General features: G+C 43.2%; 1 protein-coding gene across 1 annotated transcript; it reads right to left on the reverse strand.

Annotated features, from left to right (window-relative positions):
• Nucleotides 1–388: 388 nt before the first annotated feature.
• LOC101689269 (corticotropin releasing hormone binding protein) lies at nt 389–13956 on the reverse strand. The gene is made up of 7 exons (XM_004766840.3): nt 13106–13956; nt 12609–12702; nt 12182–12339; nt 10617–10827; nt 8777–8925; nt 3863–3980; nt 389–1208 (listed from the first exon to the last, which is right to left on the reverse strand). The coding sequence occupies exons 1-7, from the start codon at nt 13184–13186 to the stop codon at nt 1051–1053; spliced, it is 969 nt and encodes a 322-aa protein (XP_004766897.1). The 5' UTR covers nt 13187–13956; the 3' UTR covers nt 389–1050.
• Nucleotides 13957–19410: the final 5454 nt, after the last annotated feature.

Raw genomic sequence — 19410 nt, forward strand, 5'->3', positions numbered from 1 at the left:
TTAGTGTCCAGCCAGACGTGGCCAAGTCTTAGTCAACAGTAAATTGGAAGTAAAGAAGTCTTCCAATTTCTGCAAATGTCTATGAGAGTGGTAAGTCCCTTCCTGTCCTTGTTGAGAAGTACACCCCACTGGTGCAAAAACATGTATTGTCAGTTCTCTTGGAGGACAGTGGGAAGAGGATTTCTGCATCCTGCTGCCTAGACCAGTTAGTGTTTTTTATGCAAACACTACAAGTCTGCCCTGTGCTCTAAATAATTCTATTCCAGTAGCCCGAGTTCTACTGGCTGTAAGAAGTCTAAAGTGATTTAGCTCAGTATTTGCTTCTGCAGCACATAAGATCATTATTTTCTAATGGTAGTAAATGAGGGGACTACTCAGGAAAACAAAGCACGATACCAACATTCTTACATATTTATTCATATTTGTATCTGTGGATGGAAACTTTTTCCATGCTACAAAGTTTTATTAAAAACAAGATGCTACAAATCAATAAAGAATAGCTAGAGTTATTGCCTATTATAAACAGAGTAACAAACAGAAAATAAACCAATGCAACTACTTTGGTATACACAGACATTCAATGGTTTTCCGCTCTAAGACTGATATGAACACCACCATTTTAATTCATTTCTGGCATTTTCCCTAGAGATACATTTTTTTTTTCTTTTGAGATACAATTTCTTATTGGCTATTGCTTTGTGCTTCTCTTACCAGTTCCGGTTTGTAACATACCAAAGAATTACAGAAAACTGTTTTTCTACCAAAGGGGGGCTAGTTGCCGCCATGTGGTCATCTATATATTACAATGAAAAAGAAGCAAGGTACAAAAATTAATGCACGTTGTGCACACAGAGGGTGTCTGCGTGTGTGCGTATGTGTGTGTGTGTGTGTGTGTGTGCGTGTGGTGTGTGTATGTGTCTAATGTGTGCTCAAGCCTGGGAATACTGACTGGTATGAAAGGCTTTTAACTAGCTAGTCATCAAAATCATATACAATAGCCATTAAGAACTCACTTTAATTAGCAGCATGTAAATCACTGGGGTTGGTTACTCAAAGACTAGACAAACAGATTTCTTGGATACTGTTCCCACTTGGGTTTTCCAGTTCATATGGTTCCAGCTGGCGGTACTCAAAAGTCACACGATTTATGTGCTTTCCGCTGGACACCATGCGCACCACCGTGTTGTCACAGCCGATTTTCATTTGGGCTACAGTTCATGAAAAAAGTAAAAGGTTCCCTGCAGGTTAGAAACCATACAAACCATTCTATGGAAAGATCATTTAAACACAAGGAAAGCAAGGGGATGTAGCTTCCTCTCACATACTCAAGCCATGCGCCTGCCATCAGGTGAAACGTTCTGTTTTCATTTTTATTATAATATATAATTAATTGTAGAATACCGAAAGTGAAGTCAGGTTTCCTCATGTGCAAAAACATTTGTTAGCCAAATAAAACTGGCTAGAAAGAGGAGTTAAGAAAATCACAGGGTGGGGAAAAACAGAAAATCATAAGCCCCAAATGGTGTCCTTTAGACCAGGGTATGAAACTGGGGCTTCATACCTATTCTAGTTGTAATTTCAACATTCCTCCCACCCCCAAAGGTAGCCTTAATCAGTCAATCAATTTTTCTATCCTGTTAATGAGTCAGCTACAGGGGCCCTCTGTATCCCACAAAAGGACGATGAGGCAATCCGCATGACAAGACATCTTGCTTTTCCCCCTAAGGGAAAGTGGTCTTGTCTGGAACAATCTTCTTCTTTTGCCAGATTTCTTGCACATGCCCCCCCCGCCGCCCCATAAAAACCTTCCATTTGGTACAATGCCTTGGAGTCCCCTCTGCCTGCTAGAAGAAATGCTGCCCGATTCATGAATTGTTTAATAAAGCCAGTGAGATCTTTAAAATCTATTCAATTGAATTTTTGTTATTCAACAGAGACAATAAGATGTCTCTGCACTTTTCGTGTTCTCCTTCCTACCAGCAAGGCTTCCACAGTAAAGGCAGTGAAGAGAAGCCAGCTGTCTACTACTCTGCACCTCTGCTATAGTTCGGGGTTCTCAGCAGGAACAGTACCGCCCTCTAGGGACAGGTTGGAAATTTGCAGGGGTAATTTTTGGTTGTCATTATCTGAGGATGCAAGTGGCATTTAGTGGGCAGGGACAGAGGATGGAGTATACTGCTGGATTTTGTGTTGACTAAAGAAATATCACCTGTTTATCATTTTCTGAGCCTAGATAATAACCTTATTTACATGTAACCAAAAAATCATTTGCATAGTTTAGATATACACTAAAATACTTATTTTTGTTCTATTGTTATTTGACAGAAAGAGACACAGCAAGAGAGGAGACACAAGCAGGCGGAGTAGGAGAGGGAGAAGCAGGCTTCCCGCTGAGCAGAGGACTCTATCCCAGGACGGGGCTCAATCCCAGGACCCTGGGATCATGATCTGAGCCAAAACCAGCTACTCAACAACTGAGCTACCCAGGTGCCCCTCAAGCTGGTTTCAGACTTAAGATTTATCTGCCCAACAATATTTTTTTCTGCTGTTTTAATTTTGTCTGTCTTCCGCTCCCCGGCCCCTTGTCTCTGTCAGACCTGCATCCCAAGGAACACTAGCATTACTATTGCATAACAGGTACTTCACAAACCTGCGCCTGGGTTCAGAGGAAGCAAAACAGCCAGATACTTACCTGAGGTAAAAAGTCAATTCAGAGACATTATAAATATAAACCCTATAATTACTTTTATATAAGAACCTGGGAGTCTAGTTTAAGCTTCTATGAGCAGGTCCAAATTTAATTTTCTTTAAATGATTTGGAAGGTTACTCTTTTTCTGTTCTCACTCTAAACCTCAACATTTGTAACATGCTCCATTTCCTTTGTTACTGTGCACCTGATTTACTTATTATGTGACATAACTGCACCAAAATTCCTCTGCCTTCAGTTACCTAAATTTTAAGGCAAGAGCATTCTTCAGACCTTAATCTACTCTTCTTACCCAGAGCAAACACATCTTCTCACAGGTACCCTCCAGCATGGAAGGATCCAGTGCTTCAGAGAACACAGTAAAAGGCAAGCCAAGCCACATGTACTCACAGTTTAAACCAGCAATTCCCAGCCCCCCTTCACCCCTCGTGACCATGAACCAATGGAAAACCTTCACTGATCCCCCACAAAGAATATCAGGGTCTGCTTGGCATGCTGTGTATTAAACTGGTCTTTCATTACCAGTGACCATTTTTCAGTTTCAGAAGGTATTTCTGTTTTTATAGTGGTCTTTCATAGGCCAGCTTTGCCCTTAGACATTGGGGACATTCAGCAGTTCTGAGAATGTCTAATAAAGCATAACACTTTTGAATGTATATACTATGAATAATATACACATATACATATATGGAAAAGTTATTTAGTTATCTATTGCTCCATTATTTTAAAAAGATATTGCTTTACTATTATACTCTTACTAATTGGTGATACATCTATTTGAAGCATAGTTTTCAGTTAGCAAACTTGTTAGTCTCTAGAGGATGAAAGCAGGCACCTTTAAGAAGGTAAAAAGAGCACAGAACATAAAAATTGTCATTTTCATGATTTTCTTAGGGTCAACTTTAAACATGCACGCATCTCTCTTTAGAGTTTCCTCCACCAGTGTCGGGTGTTTTGCTAATGCCTTCTCGATACCATACATATACTCAAATATAAAAATCCTTACATTGGCTCAAGGTGCAAAATGCAAGGTTTTTGGGTCGAACTTGCCTTCCCATGTATAAAAAATCTGAGGTGTTCTATTTGAGGGAGCATCAAGTTTTATTAAAGGAATCTTGATAGACTCATAAATAATAATCAAAGAAATAGCTCACCAGGGCCATGAAACGAATAGCAGAGGTCAGCCAAAGGCATCATCTTGGAAGGGTCCAGCCCGGGTCCTCCCAGCAGCTCCACAAAATCTCCTATTCCCCCACAACCTGCTGAGGGGTTCTAAGAGAATAAAGCAGCAGAGAAAGATATATTTCAACCAATTACAGAAGTCAAACCATTTGACCACCACACGTTGATGAATTCCCTCAATCAGCCACTGCCACGTTGGCAGTGCCGTTTCATTGAACATCCGGGACTCCGGAAATGAAAAGACGGCTCTGAGGAACAAAATCGTAAGAACTGCTCTTCTAAATGAGTTGAGTAATCATTTTCTTTAAATGTGCATGCATATAAAAAAAATATAATCTCAAGGACTGGAATGATGAAATGGGAATCTGTAAACTCCACATAAAATGAGTGAAAGTTGAATCTGAAAATGCTTTACTTTTTAAATCATCTGCACATACATATGGAATTATTTGCATTTCTTAATATATGCAGTCCATATTTATAAACAGGGCTTTCATACCAGTTCTTCCTTCAACTCACCTCTTTTCCTCTTCTTTTTTTTTTTTTTTAATTTTATTTATTTATTTGACAGAGAGAGAGAGAGAGATCACAAGTAGGCAGAGAGGCAGGCAGAGAGAGGGGGAAGCAGGCTCCCTGCTGAGCAGAGAGCCAGATGTGGGGCTCGATCCCAGGACCCTGAGATCATGACCTGAGCCGAAGGCAGAGGCTTAACCCACTGAGCCACCCAGGCGCCCCTCTTTTCCTCTTCTTTAGAAAGGACCTTTCCTGCTCTTGGGACAATCCTTATCATTTCTCCTCATGGGCATTTAGATTCGTTCTAAGAATATTAAAGAAGGAAAAGAACCCTCCTTTGGAGGTCAAGGTAGTTCGAACTACCAGTGTCCTCTCTCCCAACTAAAACAAATTTACTTCAAGCTCCTCCAAATGGGAATGTATTCCAGGATGCAATCCACTGTAACTGTTTTCCACTTCCCTTCATCCTTTCCACATTACCTTGTCCGTGGCAATTCCTGCACTTCACTTCCCCACACAAATAAAGCAGCCACTCTCAGAGGTTGCCCCTTGGGTCACCCATCTCCTGTGATCAGGTCTGGGGCCTCGTCGGCATGGTCCCCTGTGCCCACAGGGCCCACACTTACAAGGGCCCTATGCTAGGCTTAAGGCTCTGCTGTCACCTGAAGTTCATAATAACTCTAAAATAAAGGCCCGCTCGTTTTCCTCTCGCACTGTCCCGCAAAATTACAGTCGGTTTTGCCTGCGATCCTCTTCTTCGCTGAGACATACTATTGAGAGATCTAGTGCAGAGTGGCAAGGTGCACAGAGGTGAACCAGGCAGACCCTGCCACATAGGGCACAACATCTAAAAAGAGAAAATGTGGGGCTCCTGGGTGGCTCAGTTGCTTGAGCGTCTGCCTTCGGCTCAGTTCATGATCCTGGAGTCCCAGGATCGAGTCCCATATTAAGTCCTGCATCGGGCTCCCTGCGCAGCAGGGGGTCTGCTTCTCCCGCTGACCTTTCCCCTCTCATGCTTGCTCTCTCTCATTCTCTCTCTATCAAATAAATAAATAAAATCTTTTAAAAAGTAAAATAGAAAATGTTAGGGACGCCTGGATGGCTCAGCCCAGTAAGCTTCTGCCTTTGGCACAGGGTTCTGGAATCAATCCCCATGTCAGGCTCCCTGCTCAACAGGGAGGCTGCTCCTCCCTTTCCCTCTGCCCCCCACCCCTGCTTGTGCTCTCTCTTGCTCTCTCTCTCAAATAAACAAAATATTTAAAAAATGAAATAGAAAATGTTAAACACACACACATGCATAAACACACACATTCAAACATCTAGAAGACACTGAAATGCAACTAGAACAGGACAACAAATTAGGAGGTAATATAATACCAGCTGTTTGGATAATACAAGGAAGGAGGTGGGGACATACATTTTTTAAGTGCCTAATATATCCTGGTTCCTATGCTTAGATGCTCTACACATAATTTCATTCAATAATGAAACAGAGGCTTAATTAGCCCTCCTGTGTACAGGGCTTATGTTCTTATATGAAGAGTTGAATGAGAGATGAAGGGAAAAAAATCTTAGTTGTCTTTCCCTTCAGGAGAGGATGTCCAGGGGGAACATCCCTTAAGACTAAACTTTCCACTAGGTTCTTCAGGTTCTAAATTTTAGTATGAGGTGGTGAAAGGGGAAAGGCAGACCCCAGAGGGAAAAATGAGAAGTAAGGAAGTTGGGAAAAGTAGGAGCTAAAATGAGGGGAACCGAGCAGAAGCAAAGAAGTTGGACACACCTGTTCCTTGACATTCAGTGACTTTACTCTTCCCAAACCTCTCAGCTAGTCTTAGGAATGAGAAGTACTACCCTACCCTGCTGTGTTCAGCATCCTCAGTAGTGAGCCCCTAGAGTTCTCTGTTGAGGTTCTGGCTACCTGGACTAAGCCATTACCTTCTCTTGCCTAAACTGTGACAATGGCCCTCCCTGCACCCCTCTGGCCCCCATAGCCCATTCGCCAGCCAGATGGCCTTTAGGTAATCCTCTCCCTCCCTCCATGGACTTCATTAATTAATGTGGTCACAAGATCAGCAATTCCCAACCACCTTCACTGGACCTGAGCATAATCAAATGGATTATGTCACTTTCCTGCCTACACACCTTCAGTGGTTTCCCACTGCACTTAGAATAAACCCAGACTCCTTCATACGCCCTGCTGGGCTCTCCACACCCTGGCTCTGCCCTTCTCCTTGATGCTGTCCAATATCTCCCTGCTCCACCTTTCTATTTCTAGGACCCAGCAAGCCCATTCCTCCCTCTGAGTCTTTGCGTTACTGCCCCCTGTGTTCCAGGCTTTTCCAGTGGCTGCTGGGTCCTTCCTACCTATCACTCACATTTTTACCCTAAACGTCTCCTTCTCAGAGGTTTTCTTCCCTGACCACCTTACCTTGAGGAGCTCCCCCCCCTCTCTCTCAACTCCCTTGTGGATGGCAGCGCTCTGCCTCATTTTCTGTTGGGCACTCATCACTACTCTGAATGCATTACACTTCTGCTTATCTCAACCCACAAGAATGCAGGTTCTGTGTGAGCAGGAGTGTGCTGTTCCCTGTTCATTTCCAGCATCTAGAATAGTGCCTTGAACATAGGAAGACCTCAAAAACTATTTTGTAAAAGAATAGATGCCTACAGCACTGCAGACTTCAACAGGTTTTCAAGCGGAAACACCGAGATTACTCTTCACAGCCAAGAACAACTGAAGTGCAGATCTCCCAACTTGGGATTGTGCTTGCCATCTTCTGAGGTATATACATCAGGACAGGCATAAAATCTCAGGCCAAGAGGGCTATGCCTGGGGTGCCTGGGTGGCTCAGTGGATTAAGCCTCTGCCTTCGGCTCACGTCATGATCTCAGGGTCCTGGAACGGAGCCCTGCATCGGGCTCTCTGCTCAGCAGGAGCCTGCTTCCCTTCCTCTCTCTCTCTGCCTGCCTCTCTGCCTACTTGTGATCTCTCTCTCTCCATCAAATAAATAAATAAATAAAATCTTAAAAACAAAAAGGGGGGTGCTATGCCAAAGACATCTGCTTATTCTGGTCTTTTTTTTTTTTTTTTAAAGATTTTATTTATTTATTTGACAGACAGAGAACACAAGTAGACAGAGGCAGGCAGATAGAGAAGAAGGGAAGCAGGCCCCCTGCTGAGCAGAGAGCCGGATGTGGGACTCCATCCCAGGACCCTGAAAAAAAAAAAAGCCACCCAGGTGCCCTTATTCTGGTCTTTAAAGGATTATTTTCTTCTACTAAGGCCCAACCAAAAAAAAAAAAAATAGGCACTGGCCCATGAAATTAGGGCTTATTGGAAATTAGATATACACCTTTTTTCAGTGCTGGTCCTGTTTGTTTGGTTTTCACTGAAATTGCCTGATTAGGAACAATGACTGTCTTTGATGTCAGCAAATATATGAGCTATCTTAACCTAGGAATATGGGAAAGTGAAAGGAAGCGAGAATGACTCAGAGCAAAGAACCAGCAATGCTCTCCCCTGACCCAAAAATGTGGTCAAGCTCAGCATTAATTGTAAAGTCCATAGAGAAGTTCATGGAAATACAGATTGATGAAGATTCTCAACTAATATTTTCATACAAAATATATTTAATTAAATGTGATTAAAAAAAGGGGGCGCCTGGGTGGCTCAGTTGGTTAAGCGTCTGCCTTTTTGTCTCAGGTCATGATCCTGGGATCCTGGGATCCAGGTCTGCTGGGGCTCCTTACTCAGTGGGGAGCCTGCTTCTCCCTCTGCCTGCTCTTCCCCTGCTTGTGCTCACTCTCTGTCTCCCCCTCACCACCCTAACAAATAAATAAAATCTTTTTTTAAAAATGTAAAAAAAAGTTTTAAAAAATCTTCAAAACTTTACTGTATTTTGTAATATAAAAAATCCAATTTTGTATTTTATGCTACACTTAGCATTCCTTCATCACACAGTTCTGTCACTGAGATACTTCCTTCATGTGATAAAAAATTCCAATAATCAGAAAAACAGCTGTGTAGATGACTCACACTAGGTTCTGCTAGGAGAGAATTTTTGTAAAAGAGGCAAGTACAAGAGAGTTCAATTGTAATTATATGCCACAACTTTCCTAACTGAAAACATTTCTTACATCACTAGAGAAGCAGTCAAGTAATCGGAAGGGGCACCTGAGCACTCAACATGCAGCGTAAGGGAAATAGAAGGGGGCTCTCATCAAAGCAGCGAGGGCAAAGCGCATGAGGGCCCGAGAGTCAACAGAAGGATATGTTCTTGCACTTCGCTAATGTCTATGTTTGCTCTGAATGCTTCCTCCTCTGATAAAGCTGTGGCCTTAGTAAATCACTGACAAGTAAGAAAGCAACCTACCTTGAACTGCAGACCATGTAAGTGTCCCAGGGTGAGATCTGATATTTTGATGACCACGGGATAAATTATGGAGAAGCTGCAGTTTTGACGCAAATGTGGAACGACCAGGGTAAACCTTCCACTAGGGGTTTGGGAGATCGCATTGCAGGCTTTGTGGAAAAACAAAGTCACATTTTCATTATTTGGTATGCTGGGTGTTCATAGAAGTTTATCCTATCCTTATTCTAGGCTCCTATTCACAGTCTAGGGCCCTTGTGGGCTGGACAAGAATAGATATCACAAGGGCAGTTTGGAGTCGGGAAGGAGTAGAAGGGATAAAAGTCACCAGGGAGGTATGGACATTGTTGGAAGGTCCTAGGTGGCAAGGGGGCTTCTGATCCCAGTCTCAAGGAGTTACCTTGTTTACAACAATAAATTAATAACCAGACATAAATTAATAATCAGTCAAACAACACTAGCTAGTAGAAGTTCTAGAAACACTTCATTAACTAGTGTCCAAATTTGAGCTGTAAATCTGAAAGAATAAAAACTCAAAGGTGAGGCCTGAAGTCAAACCCTGCCTGTCTGAAACCTACGTTCACTGAACTTGGAACCGTGGTGATATTTTTAAAATAATGAAGTCAATAAATAAAAAAATAGCTACAAAATAGGCTGAGAAAAATAGAAAGCAAGTTTATGTCTGAATAAATATTTCCTGGGTGTTAAGTGATAAATTGACTAAAAGGTAAAATATTTTTAAAGGTAAAATATTAATGTTTAACTTTATCATAAGACTTTCTAATTTGTTTTGTATCTCAAATATACACTTATAATACATTTATTCTCTTAACTATGAAACTGGAAGTATCAGAATTTTGCTGATCCTGGGCCAAAGATTTCTAATTGATCAGATAGGTCAGAATTCTTCCTTCCTATGTTTAATTTACACTTAATTTTAAATTTAAATTAAATTTAATTTAAATTATACTTAATTCCAAAAGGAACTGAAATCCCTTGGTGATTCTAGAAGATTTCTGATTTCTAACCATAAAAATATAGGAGAAACATTTCATGTTGCTTCCTAGGGTTATTCTTCTCCAGTCCTCAAAAATGGACTTTTGGAGGCTGCTTTTTTAAAAAATAAAAATTGGAAAGTAAGTCAATACCTTATTCTTTGGCAGATTAGACCCTTTTCTTCCACCATTTGAAGTGTTAATACAATCGTATGTAGCAAAAAATGAGCAATTTTTTTCTTTTCCCAATTTAAAAAAATATAAGCAGATGAACAAATTCATTTTGATTTGAATAACATGTTTTAGGCCTGGGCTGTTCAGCTTTATAGCATCTATGTAGGTATCCAACAGAAATGAAATAAGTTAGAGTGGTGGGCTCAGAATTAGAAAGCAATGTAGAAGTCCTTCAGCCTAACCCTCTGCTTAGGACATGAAATCTGTCTATCACATCCCAGATAAAGCCTTTGCCTAAGTATTTCTAAGATGGTAACTTCAGATCTGATTCCTCAAGCTAATCCCAGATTAATGGAATGACTCAGAGTTGGTCACTGAATCCATTGTAGTGCCTCTGAAGATCAAAAAAAGACTAAAAAAAAAAAATAAAATTTTACTTCCTAAAAACCAATGTCCTACCTACCTGCCAATATCCTAAAAACTGTTAATTGATTTTCAGAGTAATGAACAGGAAATATCCTTTAGGTCATTTCTAATGGCAAAAGAATTTCCATTCAAATCATTCTTCACTTCAAATTTCTTAAGGCCGGTGCAGTCACACTACCTTTGAAAAGCAGACCTGACACTCCGTCCAAGTCCTGCCTTCCCACCTGGAAGAGAGGGAATCCACTTACGAAAGAGATTGGGATCTGTCTTTATGCTGAAGGTGAATCCGTTTCCTGGTTCATGAATCCGGAAGAAGATCATGGCCACATTCTGGGAAGATCTGATGCTCCTTCGGCTTAGACCACTGTCACAGAAATCTATGTACCGCTCAGTTGTGGGGAGAGGATGATCCTGGGAACTGGGGAACTTCTCCCCCTTGAGAATCCAACCATCAAATACCTTCCGACAAAAAACACAGACATTGGTGATCTTTTCCATCAACTCCTGAAGTCACAGCTGTGTTAAAAAGAGGGGGAAGTTCCCTAGCAAGGAGTCCTCCGGTATAAGTGAGTGACTGACAGCCTGCACTCCCCTGCCCCCTTGCTTTCCATCTATATCTATATCTATATCTATATCTATATCTATATCTATATATTCTTACCATGAAGGTGGTCTGCAAGTATTACTAATAATGAGTTTTTTCTTCATAAACCTTAAAGAATCCAAAGTAAGTAAACTTTACCATACTCTATAATTTCGGCCTCCTTGGTAAATAAAACTATAGACAATATACATTTTTATTTTGGTCACATTTCCCACACATCCCATTTCCAGAAAAATTCCACACACAATTTGGATTTCAGCTAGTCTCTGCCTTCTCCACCATCAATATATTAACAAAATATCTCAAAACTAGCAAAAAAAAAAAAAAAAAAGCAAACAAACAAGCAAAAAAACTTTACCTACTTGTCAAAGGCTGTAATGTGCCCATTTCCCTCATTTTGTAACACTTATTTCATATTAAACTATCAAGAACTACTTCAACACTCAGACAGCAATGACTTCTTTTCCTTCACTTTGGTTAAAGTTTACGATTAGATAAAAGGTCTACTGACAGTACTCCCCCAGATCACCACAGGTCTCCTCCAACTAAAAGAGTCCAACTGAGCTCACATTAGCAAAATCACTGGCTACAAATGGCTTCATGACCCAGACGTCTTCTAAGGAGTTTGCCAGATTCCAAAATAATTCCACCTGGGAGGTTCTAATCATGACCATCGAAATGGGACTGAGTAGCTGACGGGTCAGACTCACGGAGACCAATGAGGACTGGGGATGGGGTGAGGTTGGGGGACTCGTCCTCGCCTCCCAACGGCCTCAGACCCCCCTCTCAGCCTCGGTCCCAGCCTCCAGGGCCCTCCTGCTTCCAAACCGGGTCACCCCGGCATTGAGGACGACCTCCGTAAGCCTGGAATGCCCCGCACAGACGCGGGCTGGCCTTCTAAGCTGGGCTGGCCCTCCAGGTGGCCCCAAACTGCGGGGCGGGCAGTTTGTATCAGTTGTCCTCTCACACAGCGCGGCATGCCGCGAGTTCAAGTCTTTGGAAGCGCGGGCTCCCGGGAGCGCACCGAGGGAAATCTAAAGCCCTGCGGCTGGCAAGGCGGGAGACCCTCAGGTGCGGGGCGAAGTTCGCTCCGCGCCGCCGTCCGGGAGAGGCCTCTGCCACTCCGGAACGAGCTCCCCGTCCTGGGCACCGCACCCCGACCGGTGCCCCCTCGGAGCCCCCGCGGCGGGCGCTGGCGGGTGGCCTCACCTTCAGGAAGTCGCCGCCCTGACAGTCGATGGAGACCAGGTCGTAGTGGATGGTGATGAACTCCTCGGGCTCGGCGATGAGGAAGGCGGCGCAGTGCAGCTGCGGCCGGTCGGCCGTGAAGGTGAACTGGCCCGGGAGGCTCAGCATGTCCAGGCACCCTGCGGGAGGGCGTCAGGGGGGCGGGCGCTGCAGCCCCCGAGGCGCCGGCCCCCGGATGCCCGTCTCACGTGCCCGGTTCCCGGGTCTGCAGCGCCCAGCGCCGGACTCCCCGACCCCCGCGGGCGCGCCTCCAGCTCCAGCGGGACCCCGAGATGGGACTCGCACTCCACCCCAGCCCCAGCGATGCCCGGAGCCTCCTGCCCCCGCGCAGAACCCAAGCTCGCCACCTCCCCGCTGCCCGCGGACGCGCACCGCAGCCCCGACTCACGCAGAGCGCGGCGGTACAGAGGCTCCCCCGCCAGCTCCCGCTTCAGGTTGGCGCCGAAGAGCAGGAAAGGGTCGTGGTCCGTCGCTTCCCGCAGCTGGCAAAGAAAAGGAGTCAGTTGGGAGAAGTTCAAGAGGTGGGGAAGGGCACTGGCAGCGGGGCCCTCGGTCTGCCCCGCAGCAAAGAGAATAAAGTGGCGGGATCAACGTCTCCCGCGTCCAAAGAAGAAAAGGTCTTAGATCCTTTCCATCAAACCGGGGCATCTGCAGGGGCCAAGGGAAGGACCAGGGCATCCTCAGGGGCCAAGAAGCAGGGAGGAAGACCAGCCAAGGGGAAACCAGGAGAAGGAAGGGGCAAAAGACAGGGAAGAAAGCTAATCCCAACAAACGCAGCTTATCCACCCCCCAAGGCTGGACAGACAGACAGACACACACACACACACACACACACACAAGCGCGCGCGCGCGAGATGTGATGGGGTCAGTCTGGAGATATATCACCTCTAGGTACCGGTTCTCCCCTCTTAGAGCCATCAGGAAGATCAGAACGAAGTGATACTGAAGTTTGAAAGAAGGAGACATGCTGGCCTGGCTTCTGCAGCTGGTCTGCTTGGCTCTGAAGGTCTCAGGCTTTGCTTCCCACACCTTCGCCCAGGCTGAGAGCTAGAAGCTGGTAGGGTCCCTTTGCGGGTCTCTTTTATAGAGCAGTGAGGAGGGGGGGCTCTCTGCCCCTTAACTGATCTGAGCTCAGTAACCATGGGTTACCCTGTCTCAGTGACAAAGTGCGTACTGATGACGAGGGCCCCCCTCTCAGCCACAAATTTTCAGAGTGGTCCAGCATTATTCACCAAGAATGATTTCAGGCACTTACAACTTATTGAACTAAACTGTGGGAGCGAGAATGAGGTAAGGCTACAGAATAAAGGAGGGCATTTTGCTAGATCTGCCAAATGCTGAATTATCTCTTTCTGTGGATATTTAGGGAATTCTCGGTGTTGCAAACCAAAGTGACAAAGTTAAACACATGCATAAAATACCAAACACTTATCACTTTATCATGCGGGCTTGTCACAGAACCTTGGATGGAATCATGTTGGAAACTACCAGAGAATATAGTATTCATGCAATTGTTCATTTCTCTCAGGAAGTAACACGAGGTGTTTTTAGTTCCAAACAGAAGCTGAAGTCTGATTTTGCAGAAGATGGCAATAATGCAGCTCAAGCTTTCTTTCTGTCCCTTTGTCTTTTATGCTGGTCCAGTTCCTTGTAAGCATTTCCCTAATGGAAAGGTAACTCAGGCATCTATAAACCTCTGGATTTTAGCCAAGTTTTATCGTTTAGCCCAAATGTATACATGGTAGGACACACTCCTGGGCTGGCTAACGGTGGCCATGACCTCGGCATCCATCTGAACCAGTGAGGGATGAAGTCATTCTATTTCACACCTTCAAATACTTAGATAATTTTAATACTCTGGTAGAAAGAACTGCCCAGAAGCTTTATTATAATTGCTAATCAGCAAATGTATAGGGCTAAACAAATGACTTAGAGATCCAGAAGTAAGTATCTTTGGTGATTGGACAGAAGACAGTTGCTTCCCGTTTATGTCAAATTTTGTGGGAAATATTGGGGAGGCTAAAATTTTGGTTTTCCTGTTTATATGCTAAGCAAGACAACTACAAATTCTAAAAACATCATGTTGTTTTACCTCTCTCTGCCTGGTAGAAAATACTACCCTTAGCTTTTATTGTCATTAAAATTAGTACAAATAATGGGAACATAATACAAGTTTTCACTCAAGGAAATGGTTTATTTTTAGTTTGTAAATACTCAAAATTAAGCAGTTTACCTAGTGGTGTTGGAACTTGATGTTTTCATATTTAAGACTGTCTGTGCTCTAAAGGGGCTGCCTCTTTGTTGTGTAACCAGGAGGCCTTCCTACTATACTCCAATTTTGGAAACAGTCCTCAAGACCGCAGAAAGCCTGAAGGGGAAAGATACCCAAAGGTCATGAAACCTGGGAACCATGTTCTTTTCCCCATCTTGGGACTGTTTAGATGTCTAAATTTCAGAGACGGTATAAAGAAATCTTAGAGGAATAACACAGACAAATAAATGGCTTAAGACCAGCTTCCTTGGCCTCAAACATGCCAGGTCATCTTCAAGTCTCCTTCCCTCACTGTCCCTCAGTGTTCCTCAGGCAGCACTCATCCCACATGCCATGGGCCCTTTTGCCTCTTCTGTCAACCTAGCTGTGTTCTTGGCCTGCTCCCAGGAATATGCCCATCACTCAGCTTGGAGACTCTTGTTTATCCTATTTTGGAGGTCTGGCTTTGGTAGCATCACCACAGAGATGGCCTTCTCCAACCCGCCCCTTCACACTTCATCAAGGAAGTGGAAATCAAAATCACAATGAGGTAGCACCTCATATTTGTTGGAATGGTTAAAATAAAAAATACAAGAAACAACAAGTGGAGAGGATATGAAGAAAAAGGAACCCTCATGCACCATTGGTGGGAATGTAAACTGGCATAGCAACTGTGGAAAACAGAATGGAAGTTCTTTAAAAATTTAAAAATAGAAATATCACTCGATCCAGTAATTCTACTATTGGGTATTTACCTGAAGAAAATGAAAACATTAACTTGAAAAGATATATGCACCCCCTATTTATTGAAGTATTAAATGTACTAGCCAAGACATGGAAGCAACCAAAGTGTCCACCAACAGGTGAATAGATAAGGAAATGTGGTATATATACACAATGGACTATTGCATAGCCATAAAAAAAAGAATGAGATGGTGCCATTTAAGGTGACATGGGTAGACTTAGAGGGTATTATGCTATGTGAAATAAGTCAGCCTGAGAAGGACAGATACCATATGATTCCATCAATCAATCAGTCAATCAAGCCATCAATCAACAAACAAAAAACAGATTCAGAACTGTAAAATATAGAGAATAGACTGATGGTTCCTGGGAGCGGGGGCAGGGTTGGGTGAAATGGGTAAAGGGGATTCCAGTTATGGAATGAGTAAGTCATGAGAATAAAAAGCATAGCATAAGGAATGCAATCAATGATATTGTAATAGTGATTTAATAGGACAGATGGTAGCTATACTTGTGGTGAGCAAAGCATAATGTATAAACTTGCCAAATCACTAAATTGTATACCTGAAACTAATGTAACGTTTGGCTACTAAAAAAAAAAAAAAGAGTAAGTATAAAATCTAGAACTTATTGTGGAAAACTAAGAAGACTGAACAGGAGGACAAAGAGAAGCCAGGTAGCCATTCTCTATGAGCAAAAGTATAAAAATGGATGAAAGCAATGGGAGAGTAATTTGGATGAGACAGAAGAAAAGTTTCTGGAAAATAAGTAGGTCTATATCCGCAGACAAAAGATAAATTATTTCATGGATTGATTTAGTCATTCAAACAACTAACTTAATATTTCAAAGCCATTTGTTCAGCCAATTTCACTGGTTATTTTGAAATACATTCTTAGTAAACCCAGAGTCCCTAGGCATTCTGGTTGGAAACTATCTGCATATTCACCTCCATTCTCTGCACACGTCTTTTTTTCTCTCCATATTTTTTGAGACTTTAATGTCGATGTTGATACAGTCCCTGATCAATGCTTTTAAGGTCTTAAACTACTGTTGGGTGATGTTAAGACATTCTTTTTGTTAGGTAGGATTAAGACACTTTTTCTTTCACAAACCCCCAGAGGAAACTGTCACTTGTGTCAAGTCTGAGGGTCAAGGTGGCCACACAATATAGATTCATATTCAATTCATGAACATGGGTCATGGGGCAGGATTTCAAATTGTGCTCAGGCTGAAGAGGCTCACTGAGACAATTGCTAAGTATGCAGAGGGGACTTTGTAGTCACCCACGTGGTTGGTGACGTGATTGCAACAGCCAAGTGTAAGCTTCTGCAATATTTTAAACACTGAGGTATCATGAAAAGCAGAGGATTACATAATCCCAAATCTCTTCTTATTCTAGGGTCAATCCCAAGACCTCCTTAAGTATTCCCTGCTTGTAGTAGTGAACTTTTTCTTTTGTTAATTACTTCAATAGGAACACCACTGATTCATGCTTCCGAAGACCTTCCTTTTCCCTTTCCTGACTGATATGTTGAAAAGTTGGGAAATGGTACATACAATTGAGTTCTTTAAGAAATAAAGATGACATGGGGCACCTGGGTGGCTCAGTTGGTCAAGCATCTGCCTTCAGCTCAGGTCATGATCTCAGGGTCCTGGGATTGAGCCTCATGTTGGACTCCCCCACCCTTGCCTCTCCCCCTGCTTGTTCTTTCTCTCTCTCTTTCTAATACATAACTAAAATCTTTAAAAAAAGAGAGAGAGAGATAAAAATGACTGAATAAAACTCACTGTTAGCCAACAACAACAACAAAAAACTAATTTTCAGTTGCATTCAGGATGACTTGCTATTTGAATGACTCTGGCTGTTTTTTAATGCAACCATTTTTAATAGATAAGACTTGTTTTTCAGATGTTTTTGAGATCAGGAAGGAAGAAACTAAACAAATACCCTTAGGGAACTAGTAAAAACCAACCCTTGAATGAAACCCTCCTGTGTCAGTAATTTCCATTCCAAATCCATTATCTTCTTTTGTTCTACTTAAGATGACCAACAGTGATATGTGAAATTTAAGAAACAAAATAGAGAATCAGAGGGGAAGAGAGAAAAAAAATAAAACAAGACAAAATCAGAGAGGGAGGTAAACCCCAAGAGACTCTTAATCATAGGCAACAAACTGAGGGTTGCTTTGAGAGGAGTGGGATGGGAGGGATGGGGTAACTGGGGGATGGACATGAAGGAGAGCACCTGATGTAATGAGCACTGTGTCTTACATGCAACTGATGAATCACTGACCTCTACCTCTGAAACCAATAATACATTATATGTTAATTGAATTTAAATTAAAAAAAAAAAAAGATGACCAGCAGTGAGTAAAGATTAGGAATTTGGGGGGCTGCAAGGGACTAACACCAGGCTTGAACTTAAACAAAAAGGGGAACCATCAGGACACAGACATCTTGCACACTGCATGGGCAGAACACTGGAGACAAGGATTTGAATGCCTACTTTCCAGTCTCTCTGCCTCAGGCTGCCTTCCCCTCCTACGTGCCGTGTCTGTGGCAGGAAAGTGGCCACCAACCACTCCTAAGCTTTACATGTTACCATTTGACAAATAAAAAAATACCCTGAATCAATGTTCTCATCATTCCCAGTCCATACAACTTTGTAGGAAAAGGCTCAGAACCCAGGGGATAAGATCCTGTCATAACATGACTGGTCTCATGACAGCCGTGTGGACAGAGAAGGGAAAAGCAGTTTTCAGAAGGGATGCTGACTTCACAAAATAATAGGGATCTTCAAAAGACGGAAAAACAAAACAAAACAAAAAACCATGATTTAATGACCTCTTTGATCATATGTCCTCTCACCTATAATATGATGATCTACAATGAGTATTATTTTAGGAATTCAATAGTATATGTCCCACACAAAGGAACGCTGCCAAGCAGTGAAGATAGGAGAAAATGAGAGATTAAATGATCAGCCCAGATTATCACCATGAGTCAGAAACAAAGTCTAGACGCAAAAGATCTCTCTATCACCAGCCAGGTAATTGATCCTCCTTCAAAGGCAAGAGCCCTGGAACTTAACCCCCCAAATTTTATTTTGGGTTTTAAAAATGACTATGCTAGCAGCGAAGAGTGAGATGGCACAGCGCAAAGCAAGATACTGGCAGATCAATAAATACAAAGGAGACTGGGGATTGTTGGCGTTTGCACGTTGGCTTCCTCGACTTTGGAGTGACATTGTTATCTCAACCTCCTTTCGGCTAACTCCGAAATATGCCATGACTAACATCTAGCTGATAGATCATAATGAAATGCAATTTAATAATCCCTCTCTGCCTGCATCAAAGGGAAAAGTACAGCCGGGTCCAGAACCGTTGGTGTGTTTGTCATTAGGTGGCGGTGACGCGCACAGGCACGTCGCCTCAGCCTCTTCTCTGACGGAAGAGAAACGACGTGGAAAGAGTCTCATTTCTTGGTGCCTTAAAATAAACCTAAAGGAGAAACGTCTGCCTGTTATGTGGAGTGACAGGAGATGTTCTAAATAAGGAAATCAGTAGGGATAGCTGCAAGCTAGGCACCAGAGAGGTGTGTGTGGTGCCCTCTGAGCACACTTTTGTGAGAGCCCTGCCAGGGGCCAGCTTGCCTCCCCCCTCCGACAGCCTTTCCTTTTCCCCTTTCCCTCCCTTCCTCCCCTCCGCCCTTTCCTCCCTCCCTCTTTCCTTCTTCCTTCCCTCTTCTTCCCTCCTTCTTCCTACCCTCTGTTCCTTCCACAAACTCTGAGCAACAGACTGAGCTGCTCTACATCCATAGTATTTTATATACAACCCGACAACCCTTGATCATATTTTATTCTAACTTGTAATATAGCTGTCTTTGACTCTAAATATAAACTCCTGGAAGTCTGGCCCTATGGCTCCTCCCTCTCCGTCCTCAGCACACACACACCTGGAATTCACGGATGGTACCTAAGAGCAAATTGAGGGGAGGGGCTTCCGCTCTTCCTACCAAGTTATAAATTAAAGAACTGTCCCCACTACAATATGGGCTGACCACATCCAAAGATATGGCCGCAGCCACGTAATGAGAGTCAAAAGGTAAAGCCCAGGAAAAGGGAAGAGAGGAGGGTTGTAGCCGGTCTCAGAGTTGGCTCTCAAGGACCGCAGCTGGCTGTGTGGTGTGGTAGTG

This window comes from Mustela putorius, unplaced genomic scaffold, assembly GCF_011764305.1.
Source record: "Mustela putorius furo isolate JIRA1106 unplaced genomic scaffold, ASM1176430v1.1 tig00537350_pilon_pilon_pilon, whole genome shotgun sequence".
Classification (NCBI taxonomy): Eukaryota; Metazoa; Chordata; class Mammalia; order Carnivora; family Mustelidae; genus Mustela; species Mustela putorius.

Excerpts from the sequence above, each read along its gene's own strand:
- LOC101689269 (XM_004766840.3), bottom strand. The coding sequence starts at position 13,186 with ATGTCTCCTTCTTTCAAACTTCAGTATCACTTCGTTCTGATCTTCCTG. Across the intron at positions 10,828-12,181 it reads AGGGCGGCGACTTCCTGAAG|GTATTTGATGGTTGGATTCT; the intron begins GTGAGGCCACCC and ends TTTTGTCGGAAG. Across the intron at positions 1,209-3,862 it reads CTATTCGTTTCATGGCCCTG|CCCAAATGAAAATCGGCTGT; the intron begins GTGAGCTATTTC and ends CATGAACTGTAG.